The 13,509-nt window shown below is 43.1% G+C and overlaps 1 protein-coding gene across 1 annotated transcript in view; it reads left to right on the top strand.

Moving 5' to 3' along the window:
* LOC145355579 (cilia- and flagella-associated protein 54-like) overlaps nt 1-13,509 on the top strand; it is a 306,344-nt gene that overhangs the window by 203,621 nt on the left and 89,214 nt on the right. The window contains exons 37-40 of the mRNA XM_080207830.1: nt 1,796-1,962; nt 2,409-2,422; nt 5,820-5,962; nt 10,795-10,964. Of these exons, the coding sequence (XP_080063956.1) occupies nt 1,796-1,962; nt 2,409-2,422; nt 5,820-5,962; nt 10,795-10,964 (494 nt within the window). The remainder of the gene's footprint in view (nt 1-1,795; nt 1,963-2,408; nt 2,423-5,819; nt 5,963-10,794; nt 10,965-13,509) is intronic.

The following is a 13,509-nucleotide window of genomic DNA, read 5'->3' as shown; positions in this document are numbered from 1 at the left end:
TTGGGGGACCCCTTGCACACACATATACCACAAGGCATGAGGGTGAGCTGACATCCCTTCCCTCCTCAGCAGAGGCCTCAGCCCCCATAAGAGAGATACTTCACCATGGGGTCCCCTGAATCCCTTCCTTCGTGCCCCTCCCATTAGCTGTGCCAACCCTGCACTGTTCCTAGGCATTCTGGCAGTGACACCCTATTCAAAAGGCTAGTTAAAGGTACTGAAGCATGAAATGGAACATAAACAAAGCATTTCAAAGCCTTTGATCTTTCTAGGAAGGCTCAGAGACTTGGAATAAATGACCAGGTGTGGGCAGAAGAGGAAGGTATTGAGGCTTACTGGATTGTATCAACAATGAACTGCCCCCCACCCACTGGTGCAACTGACATCTCCCATCAGTCAGAGAACTTCAAATATTAATAGAGGAAAGAGAGGAGGTCCAGATAAGAGGAAAGGGATGTAGAAAGAGAGGTATAGAGGAGGAAATGACAGAATTAAAGGTGGAAAGAGAGAGATGTAAGATTTATTGGGAGAAGAGAGAGTGGAAAAAGAAGGGAGAGGGGGAAGAGAGAGAAATGGTAAAAGTAAAGTTAAAGTTTATTTATTAATGTCACAAGTAGGCTTACAATTCACACTGCAATGAAGTTACTGTGAAAATCCCCTAGTCGCCACACTCTGGTGCCTGTTTAGGTACACTGAGGGAGAATTTAGCAGGGCTAGTCCACCTAACCAGCATGTCTTTCGGAGTGTGGAAGAAAACCGGGTCACCCGGAGGAAACTCACGTAGACACAGAGAGAACGTGCAAATTTCACACAGACATTCACCCGAGGCTGGAATTGAACCCTCGTACCCTAGTGCTGTGAGGCAGCAGTGCTAACCACTGTGCCACTGTGCTGTCCTCAGGAGGAAGCAAGTGAGAGGGAAGGGTGGGGGGAAGAGAGAAGGGGAGAGTGATAGAAGGGCTGAGAAGGTAAGGGTCAGGGGAACAAGAGGGAGAGGAGGAGACAGACGGCTCCTGCAATTGAGTGGTTGAAGAAAATTGCGAAGGGAAGGTTTAGTGTGTTTGTTCTGTCAATGGCAGTCCAGTAATAAAAAATGCAAATCCAGCTTCTTCACAAACTCACTTTATTCTCTTCCACAACTCCACATACACAGACTCAACACACAGTGCCACCTGTAACCCCTTTATAAACCCCTGTGAGTATTATTAAACAATTAACATACAAAGTAGGTCTAAAGTGGAAGGTTGCAGTTAACCCATTCCTAACATAATGAGGCAAAAACCTGTAGCAGTCTTTGAACGGATGTGCCGTTGGATCATTGGTTGGGGGTTGTGTGAGGTTACAAAGAAAATCACAAAACCATGTTGTTAAGGCTTTGATTAAAACTGAGTGTTGTTTTCTAAAGTTAGCTCAGTTTTAGGATGTTTGGAGCTATAGAAATTCAGAAATGTGGAAAATAAACTTCAATCATTTATGTTGCCTGAATATTTAAATGATTATGTTAATCACAAATGTTTGAGCTTTGTAGTTTTGGGCAGTCGATATCATTGATGTCAATAATATTGTTAGCAACAGTAAATGAAAGCTGAATGATTGAATGTTTGAGAGCAACTCACATCAAATGAATCCCAATGATGTTAGAATTTGCAGGTATATCCTGTGACCATATCCCTCTATTTCATTGTCCCACATGTATGTTTAAAAAAAAAACCTCCATAGTCCTTGGGCTGCGAAGGATTATATGTGGCCTTGTCATGTTGTTGTTCATTAAATTGTTTTGTTTATCAATCCACAGGCAATTCAGGAACTACTCATGACACCTTTGCCTCAAACTTTGCACAAAATTTATGGTTCTTACCTTGTGCATAAATTTGAACTTGGCCGGACCTATCTTGCCATCAAACTTGCTGCAACTATAAACAGCATCCCAGGAAAATCAACTTTTCAATGTCCAGAAGGCAAGTTCGGTAAATTTATTGTATCCTTGTATATATAATTATTAAATATTTCACAGAATGTCTTATAATTTGCAACACAGAAGCAGGCTATTTAGCGTAACAGAGCGATACCAGTAACCACCCTCCACACAACCAGCTGTCATTTTATTTTGAGTCCAGATTTTCATCTTGGGCTTGGAAAATGAATTGGACCTGTTTTCAACTGCTGAAGCCTGCACCTAACTCCAATCCGCACTCAGGACGTGTCTTTGTCTCAGGCGTGGGTCACTTACAGCAGCTTGAAGATTTGTTCGCTTGGGCCTGCAAAGGGTTTGGACTGACGTTCAGTATCAGAAAGACCAAAGTTAAGCTCCACGATGTGGACACTCCATCTTTCATCAACATTCTTAGCTTCAGTCTGCAAGTTGCCAGCAGTTTCATGTGCTTTGGATCAATAATCACCATAAGAAGTCTGACAACACCAGGTTTAAGTCCAACTGATTTATTTGATAGTACACTCACTAGCTTTTGGGGTTAGTCCCTTCGTCAGGTGAATGGAGAGTTCTGGCCTCCAACAGAGCATGTAAAGCACAGACAGTTTACAGATTACTGATTAGAATGCGAATCTTTACACCTAACCTGCTGTTCAAGTCTTGAAGTTGCCGACAATATGAGTGGAAGGAGCACTGATCACAGGTTAAAGAGATGTGTATTGTCTCCAGACAGTACAGTAAGTGAGGTTTTGCAAACCCAGGCAAGTCACGGGGGTTACAGATAGTGCGACATGAACCCAAGATCCCTGTTGAGACCGTCCTCATGTGTGCGGAACTTGGCTATCAGTCTCTGCTCAGCGACTCTGCGCTGTCGTGTGTCGTGAAGGCCGCCTTGGAGAATGCTTACCCGAAGGTCAGAGGCTGAATGCCCGTGACCACTGAAGTGTTCGCTAACAGGAAGGGAACAGTCTTGCCTGGTGATTGTCGAGCGATGTTCATTCATCCGTTGTCATAGCGTCTGCATGGTCTCCCCAATGTACCATGCTTCGGGACATCCTTTCTTGCAACGTATCAGGTAGACAACGTTGGCCGAGTTGCAAGAGTATTTACCGTGTACCTGGTGGATGGTATTCTCACGTGTGATGATGTCATCCGTGTCGATGATCCGGCATGTCTTGCAGAGGTTGCTGTGGCAGGGTTGTGTGGTATTGTGGTCACTGTTCTCCTGAAGACTGGGTAGTTTGCTGCGAACAATGGTCTGTATGAGGTTGAGTGGTTGTCTGAAAGCAAGAAGTGGGGAAGTGGGGATGTGGGGATGGCCCTGGCGAGATGTTCGTCTTCATCAATGATATGTTGAAGACTCCGGAGAAGATGCCATAGCTTCTCCGCTCCGGGGAAGTACTGGACGACGAAGGGTACTCTGTCCATCGTGTCCCGTGTTTGTCTTCTGAGGAGATTGGTGTGGTTTTTTGCTGTGGCGCATCAGAACTGTCGATCTATGAGTCGAGCACCATATCCTGTTCTTATGAGGGCATCTTTCAGCGCCTGGAGGTTGTCTGTCACGATCTTTCTCATCTGAGCAGATCCTGTGTCTACGGAGGGCTTGTCCATAGGGGATGGCTTCTTTAACATGTTTAGGGTGGAAGCTGGAGAAGTGGAGCATTGTGAGATTGTCTGTGGGCTTGCGGTACAGTGAGGTGCTGAGGTGACCGTCCTTGATGGAGATGCGTGTGTCCAAGAATGAAACTGATTCTGGGGAATAGTCCATGGTGAGTCTGATGGTGGGATGGAACTTGTTGATGTCATCATATAGTTGTTTCAGTGATTGTTCTCCATGAGTCCAAAGGAAGAAAATGTCATCGATGTATCTAGTGTATAGCATCGGTTGAAGATTCTGTGCGGTGAAGAGGTCTTGTTCGAACTTGTGCATGAAGATGTTGGCATATTGAGGTGCAAATTTGTACCCATGGTTGTTCTGTGTGTCTGGATGAAAAACTGGTTGTCGAAGGTGAAGACATTGTGGTCCAGGATAAAACGGATGAGTTGTAAAATTGCATCTGGAAACTGGCAGTTGTCAGCATTGAGTACTGAGGCAGTCGCAGCAATGCCATCGTTGTGGGGGATGTTGGTGTAGAGCACCGAGACATCCATTGTCTGGAGACAATACACATCTCTTTAACCTGTGATCAGTGCTCCTTCCACTCACATTGTCGGCCACTTTAAGACTTGAACAGCAGGTTAAGTGTAAGGATTCGCATTCTAATCAGTAATCTGTAAACTATCTGTGCTTTATATGCTCTGTCTGAGGCCAGAACTCTCCATTCACCTGATGAAGGGACTAACCCCGAAAGCTTGTGAGTGTACTATCAAATAAATCAGTTGGACTTAAACCTGGTGTTGTCAGACTTTTTACTGTGTTTACCCCAGTCCAACGCCGGCATCTCCACATCATCAATAATCACCAGCAGCCTATCCCTTGATATGAAGTCAAGGTTATGTCAAGGAGGGAGTACAGCAAAAATTTACCAGGCTGATTCCTGGGATGGCAGATCTGTTATATGAGGAAGGACTGAAGTCGGTTAGGATTATATTCACTGGAGTTTAGAAGAGTGAGAGGGGAATCTCATAGAAACTTATAACATTCTAACAGGGTTAAACAGGATAGATTCAGAAAGAATGTTCCCAATGGTGGGGGAGCCCAGAACTAGGGGTCACAGTTTGATGATAAGGGATAAACCTTTTAGAACAGAGAGGAGAAATTTCTTCACCCAGAGGGTGGTGAATGTGTGGAATTCAGTCCCACAGAAAGTAATTGAGGCCAAAATGTTGTCTGATTTCAAGAAAAAATTAGATATCGCTCTTGGGGTTAAAGAGCCATGGGAGAAGGGGGAATCAGGATATTGAATTTGATGATCAGCCGTGATCAAAATGAATAGCGGAGCAGGCTCCTCCTGCTTCTAGTTTCTATGTTTCTATTAATTCTCCCATTTCAGACTGCAAAGGACTGTTAGGGAGAAAAAGCTATTCAGCTATTCCGTTCTTCACTCTCCCCTCCTCCTCCTTTCTCCTTCCCTCCTTCCCCCCCCCCCCCCCCCCCCCCCCCCCCCAACCTCGCGCGTGCGTGCACACGCAATAGATCAGATGAAGCTTTTTTGGAGTTTTAAATCCGCCTTTATTCATGCCTTAGCAGGGGAAACCTGTTTGCACTCGTAGCATACAGATTCTCAGAACAAAAAAGTACACAGCAATTATATTTTTACAAGTAATTAAGATATACCAATCAACATTGGACACTTTATTTGAAAGAATCAATATCAACTAATAGCCTCCCATCCATTGACTCTGTCTACACTTCCCGTTGCCTCGGGAAAAGCAGCCGGCATAATTAAGGACCCCACGACCCTGGACATTCTCTCTTCCACCTTCTTCCTCCAGGAAAAAGATCCAAAAGTCTGAGGTCACGTACCGACCGACTCAAGAACAGCTTCTTCCCTGCTGCTGTCAGACTTTTGAATGGACCTACCTTGCATTAAGTTGATCTTTCTCTACACCCTAGCTATGACTGTCACACTACACTCTGCGTTCTCTCGTTTCGTTCTCTGTGAACGATATGTTTTGTCAGTATAGCGCTCAAGAAACAATACTTTTCACAGTATGTTAATACACATGACAATAATAAATCAAATCCAATCAAATCAAATTCATTATACTAACTTGGGTTAACAAAAGTATCCATGAATTATTATTATTACTCATGCTATTTTTGGGTAAAAGTCCATTTGTTTTCACTATTTATCACACATCAGGATAGATAATGTTTATTGTTCATGATGTTTATATGATTTATTTCTCATGTCATGTCACAATAAACTAATTCTATATGTTGCAGATGAAAAGATTATAAATTTGGATACAAATTATGTGCACTTTGTGACTGTCTCACATCATGCAAACGATTTCATATGCCAGACACAAGATAAGAACTTGGACCTTTATTCCTTAAAGGACAAATTAAATCTGTCCCTATTGAAGGTAATTATACAAAATAATGCACGGTCAAAAAATTAGATTGGCCACTTTAAACCAGTTTTATATCTAGTTAGGTAGTTGTGTTTAGTTAGGTAGTAAATAGTGAAAATTGGATGACAAATCCAAGAAAATCACAATCTTTTCAGGAAGACTAATTGGTTTCATTTTTAGCTGCTGCATTGATTTATTTTAAGTGCTCAATACTCAGAGTGTGGGTGACACTGAGGAAACTACATTTATTGCCCAAGAATTTGTAACCATTAGTGTAGAGTCTACCTATCTTGGACCTTAATATCATTGCCAGACAGAAAATCTATCAATTATTGCTGTGAATGTTTACTTGCAAGGACATTTCAGAGAGTTATAAATGACAGGAGAAACTGCAGGCGTGGACTCCTTGCCCAGTTGCTGTTCCAATTATTTTTCCTTGGCAGAGCAATCACAATCTCTTCAGCAGCTTCCGAGCTGCATTTGCACCTCGGGGGTAAAGATAGCAATGGTTGGTTGTCCTGGAAAGAGGAATTAAATGTTCAAAAGCAAACCCCTCTCTGCTCTTCACAACACCTAGTCATACCCAGAGGAAATTGAAACACGCATTTCAGGAATAAAAGTCTGCCATTCTACAGAGTCAAACCATGAAAAATACGATGGGTTGAATTTTATTTAACAGTGAATAGTAAAGATGCTTCATTTGTTGGTTTCATTTAAACTGTGTTATTAAATAAAGCTTATTTTACTGTAAAAGTCCCTAATTTGTCAATAGAATCATTCCTGGAAGCAAGTATTGTTTCCTCACATTTATGCCAAAATAGAAACAGTGTCAGGGCCTAATTTGGCTTCCTAATGTAACCTGAGATTCTGGTCCAGCACCCTAACAAAACTTCAGGGCTCTTGTTGGGATTAAAACGTACAATTCTTTGTTTGGCTTGGGATTATTTGATTTAAACACAGTGAGTGTGAGAACTGGAGCTTTCTTTCAGATGGTGCATTCGGTTGGTTTAAATAAAGAGTGCCTTGTGAAAAATGGCCATGCCAGTAGCTAAAGATTTCCTCGGTAGTGGAAGAGGTCACTCAGAGTGGTTTACAGGGTGTAGTTAAAACAAAGCTTTTGGAGTTGGTGGACGGCTGCAGTTGACAACGCCTAAAAAGGTGAGGAAGGCAAAGATAATTTCAGTGATAGCGCAGCATTTAAATTGGCCAAAGATGCAATTTGAAGCTTTGGAATTGGCTACAAATGAGACAGCCTGAATAATAGGAAAAACTATAACCAGAGAGCACAACCTCAGACTAAAGGGACAGTCCTTTAAAACAGAGATGGGGGAATTTCTTCAGCCAGAGAGTGGTGAATCTGTGGAACTCTTTACCGCAGAAGGCTGTGGAGGCCAGATCATTGAGTGTCTTTAAGACAGAGATAAATAGGCTCTTGATTAATAAGGGGATCAGGGGATATGGGGAAAAGGCAGGAGAATGGGGATGAGAAAAATATCAGCCATGATTGAATGGCAGAGCAGACTCAATGGGCTAAGTGGCTGAATTCTGCTCTTATGGTCTAGTGAGAAGCAAAGGAAAGAGAGCATGGCAATAACAAAGCAAAGAGAAAGAGTCTTTGACTTTCAGAAACTAGAACTACAAAAAGAACATCAACTTAAAATTGTGGAGGCAAAGGCAAAACATGAAGAAAGTAAGGGGGAGTTCCCGTCTTAGTCAAAGGCCTATTGGGGATACGTTTACATAGATTCCAATATTACCAAGGTTTGATGAGAAGGATGTAGAAGCTTTTTCATTTCATTTGAGAAAATAGCTAAAAAAATTAAAGTAATCACAGACTGTAAGGGTATTGATTCAAACAAAGTTGGTAGGTAGAGCTAGTGAAGTGTTTGTGTCAGTATCAGAGGAGGTAACCTAGAGATTTTTATGAGATGAGAAAAGCCATTTTAAGTGCAAATGAACTAGTGCCAGATGCCTACAGACAATGGTTTAGAAATCTAAGGAAAGAACCAGGTGAGACATATATAGAATTTTAAAGAATTATACAAAGTAACTTTAATTGGTGGATAAGAGCATTGAAAAAGACGAGACATATGATGCTCTTCGGAAAATGGTTATTCTGGAGGAATTTTAAAAACTCACTTCCTGCAGTCGTGAGAACTCATGTGGAAGAGCAAAGGGTTAAAACTGTGAGGTTAGCCGCTGAAATGGCAGATGATTTTGAATTAGTTCATAAAGGTTTTCAACCTCAATTTCAATTTGTGAGGAATAGGAACCAGGGAAAAGAGAAATCTGCAGGTGGTCAAGGCAAAGGAGATCTCTTTAGAAATAATATGAACAGTTTGCCTCAGTTTAGATAGGACACATATGACCGTGCAAGTGAAAGAAGAAACTTTAAATGTTTTCATTATAATAACACAAGTTGGTGGCTCAAGAAAATTATTGGGAAGACAGATGTGGTAAAACAGGGTAAGCCAATGGAGTTTGTTAAATTGGCGAAGGAAACCCTGGTTGAAGTTGAAGGGGTGCAAAAGAATGTGCAGTCTGTTCAGAGATATGCTTATAAACAAATGTCAGATATTTTCAAAGATTTTATTTGTGTGGGTACAGTTTACTCGTGTACAAAGAGCAGTATGTAAGAAGATTAAGATTTTAAGGGAAATAGGAGCAAGTCAGTCTTTAATGCTGAGAGGTGAGGAGATATGTAGTTCAGAAGGAAAAGGTGGTAATATTTGAAATCAGTAGTGAAGGGACTAGTGTTCCATTATGTAAGGGAAGATTAGAGAGTCTGGTAAAAAGTGGTGAAGTGATGTTAGGAATATTAGCAGGGGTACGGTTTATCTTGGGTAACAATATAGTTGGATCACAGGTAGGAATGATGTCTGTTGTGGTTGAAAGGCCAGTGGAAAGTGAAACAATTGAGGTGTTGCAGGAAGCATATCCTGGGACGTTTCCTGATTGTGTGGTAACAAGATAGCAAAGCCACAGGTTCATTGAGACAGGAAGACAAATCAAAGAGTAAAGGTAAGGAGGCTGAGGTTTGATTATCAGAATCAATCTTTGACAAGATGATTGATAAAGAACAAGATCAGATGGAGAGTTCAGAAAAGTTGTCTGAATTACAACAGAAAGATGCAGAGATAAAGCAACTGTATCAGAAAACATACACAGAAGGACAATCTGAGTGTATACTGGAATGTTATTATGTTATGAAAAATGGACAGGTTCATCAAATTGTATTTCCAGTACATTATAGACAGGAGGTGTTGCGGGTACAGGTACCAGTAGAAGATCATTTAGGATACAGAAAACACAAGCAAATATACAAATACTTTATTGACTTGGATTGCATAAGACTGTGGTTGAATTTTGCTGGACAGGTCACATAAATCAGATAATAGGAAAACCTCAAGTGGTAATCAAACCAAAACCCTTAATACCCAATCCGGCATTTGAGGAACCTTTTACTAGTATCCAAATTGATTGTGTAGAATCCCTGAAAAGTTGGAATCAGTATTGTTGACCATAATGGATGTGCCTACTGGATTTTGGAGGCCATTCCATTATGCAATATTACCGCTAAAAGGATTGTAGAGTAGTTACTTAATTTTTTTTGCTGGATACAGACTGCCCACAGAATTCCAATTGGATCAAGATCTGATTTGAAGCCAAAGTTATTCAGGGAAGCTATGGAAAGCTTAGGGGTAAATCAATGTAAATCAACTGAATATCATCCAGATTCACAGTGGTACAGTGGTGGCAGGTGGAGGGCTTATGGTCAGGATAATCCCTTATCTAAATGGGATAAAGGAATTCCATTTGTACTTCTTGTAATTCAGAATGCACCTAATGAATCAACTGAATTCAGTCCATTCGATTTAATTTTTGCTCATGAGGACCACTTAAATTCGTGGAAGAAAGTATCCTTTTCTCACATTTAAACCAAAATAGAAATATTGTTAGGGTCTCATTTGGTGTTTAATATAACTTGGAGTTCTGACCCAGCAATCCTAACACTGTGGTAATATGGAAACACTTTAGACAAGAGACCACCACCTCCCAAGGTGGATTGGTTACTTTGCTGGAAGTAACCTTCTGTGGCTAGAATGGAGGTAGAGGACATTGTAACGGGCCTTGATTTATCCAGTAAGCCCTCCAGAGAGTCTCCCTGAATTTGGGGACTGTTGTAATCTTGGGTTTTAGAGCCATGTCTTTGCAGTTAACATTGAGAAGTTTGTGTGTGGCTGCAATTTACATATAGCGCCCGGAGTGAGGAGGTAGTGAGTTGAGGGTCGGGTGGGTTTTTTATCTGAACAATGGGATTACCCAATAATCAGGAAACCCGCAGTGAAGGTGTGCCATCGGAGGGACCAGAAGATCTTGTGGGCCGAAGGGCCTGTTTGTGCTGTAGTGTTCTATCCAACTGGAGTGAACAGCCAGAAAGTTCTGGCCCATATGTCCACATTTTTCATGGATCAATGAGACATATAAGGCTGTGCATGTCTGAAACAGACACTTGCACAGAAAACAACAGAGCTCCAATTTATTTTGCCTTCATAACTCTGATAAATTTCAGTGCCTACTCACATAACCATAACTATATTTCCCATATTTAGAAAGGCCCATCATGGACATGAGTGCACTGCATTTCCAGCACCTTTCCCATGTTGCAGTTTTTGTTGGTTACAGTTTGCCAGTTCAGTAGAGTGAAGCCAGCTGTTTATCAGTGCAGATAGGGCTGGTAGATGAATGAACTGTTTTCCTTATTTCATACTTTTTTATTGTTTTGATTTTGCAATTCCATTGGCATGGTTCCTGCTTTAATCATTGATCATTTTATATTGCAGAATATCATCTTGTCAGAATCTCAAAATAAATTGAACGCTTTCATGGACAAACTGAAAGATGAATCTAATGTTATATTAGCCAACCTTGCACCTGCTGAACTCGAGATGGTCATTGATGCTAAATGTCAAGCTGCAGCAATTGCTTTCCAAAAGTTGCAGCTCGCATTTAGGTATGTGTTAAATTTACTTTTGCACAATTGCAGGAGTGATCATGAAAAGATTATTTTTAGTTTGCATGGTGCATTTCCCATTTCCCATTTCCCATTTCCCAAACTTTGCCTTCCCTCCCAACTCTGAAGTACCCTAGAAATCAGGTACATGGGGTTGGATTTCATGAAGCACTATGGTTCCCTCTTCCCCCTGCACACAATCTTGCAGCAATTTAGTGGGAGCAGCATTAATTACTTTAAGGCAGGGTTAGGGTCAGGGTGAGATTGTTGTCGATGCAGACTCAATGGGCCAAATGGCCTCCTTCTGCACCGTAGGTATTCTATGAGTATTCTGTCTCGAGAAGAAGCCCTGCCATAGAGTGCTGCGGCAGATGGATGGCTGGGAGATGTATAGTCTCAGCAGCCCACAACTAGAGCAGTGTACACAGCTGACTAAAGGCAGTTCTACCACATTGAGGAGCACAGGTAAGTGCAGGGTCATGAGTTATGGTGAAGGGGATAGGACCAGGTTCAAGAGGTTAGGAGATGAGGCACCTCCAATGGCCTCAGTGAAACCACAAAGGATTTCCTTTCCATTCTGGTCGCCAGTCCTTGTATAGTTAAAGCAGTCAGGCTTCCTGCATAGTGTGGGCCATACCCTACCACAGGTAATATGCTGCTAGTGGCAGCAACAGACCATTAAGTGAGCTCAGTAGACCCAAGGCTGGATCCATCAGTTTCAGACAAGCTGGGGCGGATCAGTGTCAGGGAGGTTGGGGGGGAGGGGACTGGGTGTGTGTTATCTGTTGGATTCTGTGTGGCATCTCCATTGCCTTCTATACTACCAGTGGGGGAAGGGGATGTAGAATCCCATCAATGGACAGAGTAGTCTTGTGATTTAACTTTGAAAGGCAGAATTTCCTTTGATGAACAGTTAAGTATTGGCCATACCTAAAATGTGCGAAAAACTGTTGTTAGATAAACAAATTCTGTAAAGGTCTTTTTATTGAAGCAGCAACAATATAGCACCTTCAACGTGTAATAAAATGTTCCAAAGCACTTCACAGGGGTAACTGCAAGGACTTTGAAGAAGAAAGGGAGTTGGACATGACATGGCAGTTTGCAATGATGGTGGGGTCAATAGTATATTTTTTGAAGAGAGGTGATTGAATTTGAAGGAGAGAGGGAGAGGACCTGAGCAGAAAAAATTTTAATGATGTCAGTTAACCATAGAGTCCTTTGGACCATGGGTCACTCCATGGGACAATGATGCATCTGCAGTGAGCTGCAGGAGTTCCGGCGTTACCTGACCCTGCCAGTGCTCTACCCATCGTGGTCAAGCCCTCTGCAATGGCCACCTGAGTTGGCAGCAGCAAGTGCCCTCTGAGACTGGGCCTTGCTGTGCAAGTCCTCAGCCATGGCCCTCTGTGAATGGGCCACGATCTTAAGGGCTACTGCTGTAGCCCACTGTGTCTCAGCGCTGTCCCTCTGGGTCTCCTGCAAGCTCTCGAGGCTCTCAACCAGTGGCTGCAGAAACTCAAGAAGCCTGTTCAGTTCCTCGGCTGCGGCCTGCTGGGACTCGGCTGTGGCCTGCTGTGACTCAGCCATTGCTTGGAGCCTGCCATTCATGGTGAGAATCCCCTGTCTCAGGCTTTCCACTGCAGACGCCTTGCAATATTGGCCTGGGAAGCAAGACAGGCAATAGCCGGTCCACCTGAAAGCTTTAGGACTCCTCCCAACAGCCTCGCGGCCGGTCCAGTGTGGCTGTCAGCCCTTCCTGCGTTCCCTGGCTCTGTTACTGCATCTCCAACAGCTGAGGGAGAAGTGATTGCAGAGGACCAGCGTATAGCCTGGGGTCAGCTGAGTCCTCACCTCCAGCAGGCCCCCGTGTGCCAGAGGCCTCGGACATTCCTTCCTCCACTCGATGTACAACAGTAGATGTGTCATGCTCACTAGAAAATGACCCAGAAGCCTCACCACTACCTGTACCCACCAATCTGAGACTCTCTGGGCTGGTGAGTTGTGAGTTGGCAGCTGACAGCAAAATGGTGCCACCCTTGAAGGTCCCTTCACCCATATCCTCCAAGGAACCTTCGGAGCTGTCAGTCTCAGGATGGGCAGGAGCCTCAGTGGGGGCCACAATGCCAGCCGGCCCCAGGGTGTCCGATTGCCCCTGCAGCACAGGACACTAGGTTAAGTGCAAGGGAGGGAGAGGAATCTGAGCTGCCAAACCCTCGATTCACATGTCTCCATTCAACATAGAATAAAGCACAACAAAAATTACATCACAGGAACAGACCCTTCAGTTCTCCAAGCATGTAGCAACCAGGCTGTCTATCTGCATTGTAACCCCTATCCTTCTGTAGACCATGTACCTTTATTCCCATCCCATTCATGTGTCTGTCAAGGCACCCCTTAAAAGTCACTCTCGTATCTGCTTCCACGCTCTCCCCCAGCAGTGAGTTCCAGGCACCCAACACCCTCTGTGTTAATAAACTTGCCTCGTACATCTCCTTTAAACTTTGCCCCTCGCACCCAAAACTCAAGCTCCCGAGTGATTGACTGA

Source organism: Carcharhinus amblyrhynchos, chromosome 19 (assembly GCF_965287045.1).
Source record: "Carcharhinus amblyrhynchos chromosome 19, sCarAmb.v2.hapA, whole genome shotgun sequence".
Taxonomy (NCBI): Eukaryota; Metazoa; Chordata; class Chondrichthyes; order Carcharhiniformes; family Carcharhinidae; genus Carcharhinus; species Carcharhinus amblyrhynchos.
The sequence above is the reverse complement of the archived record's forward strand: the minus strand, read 5'-3'. Positions and strand labels throughout refer to the sequence as shown.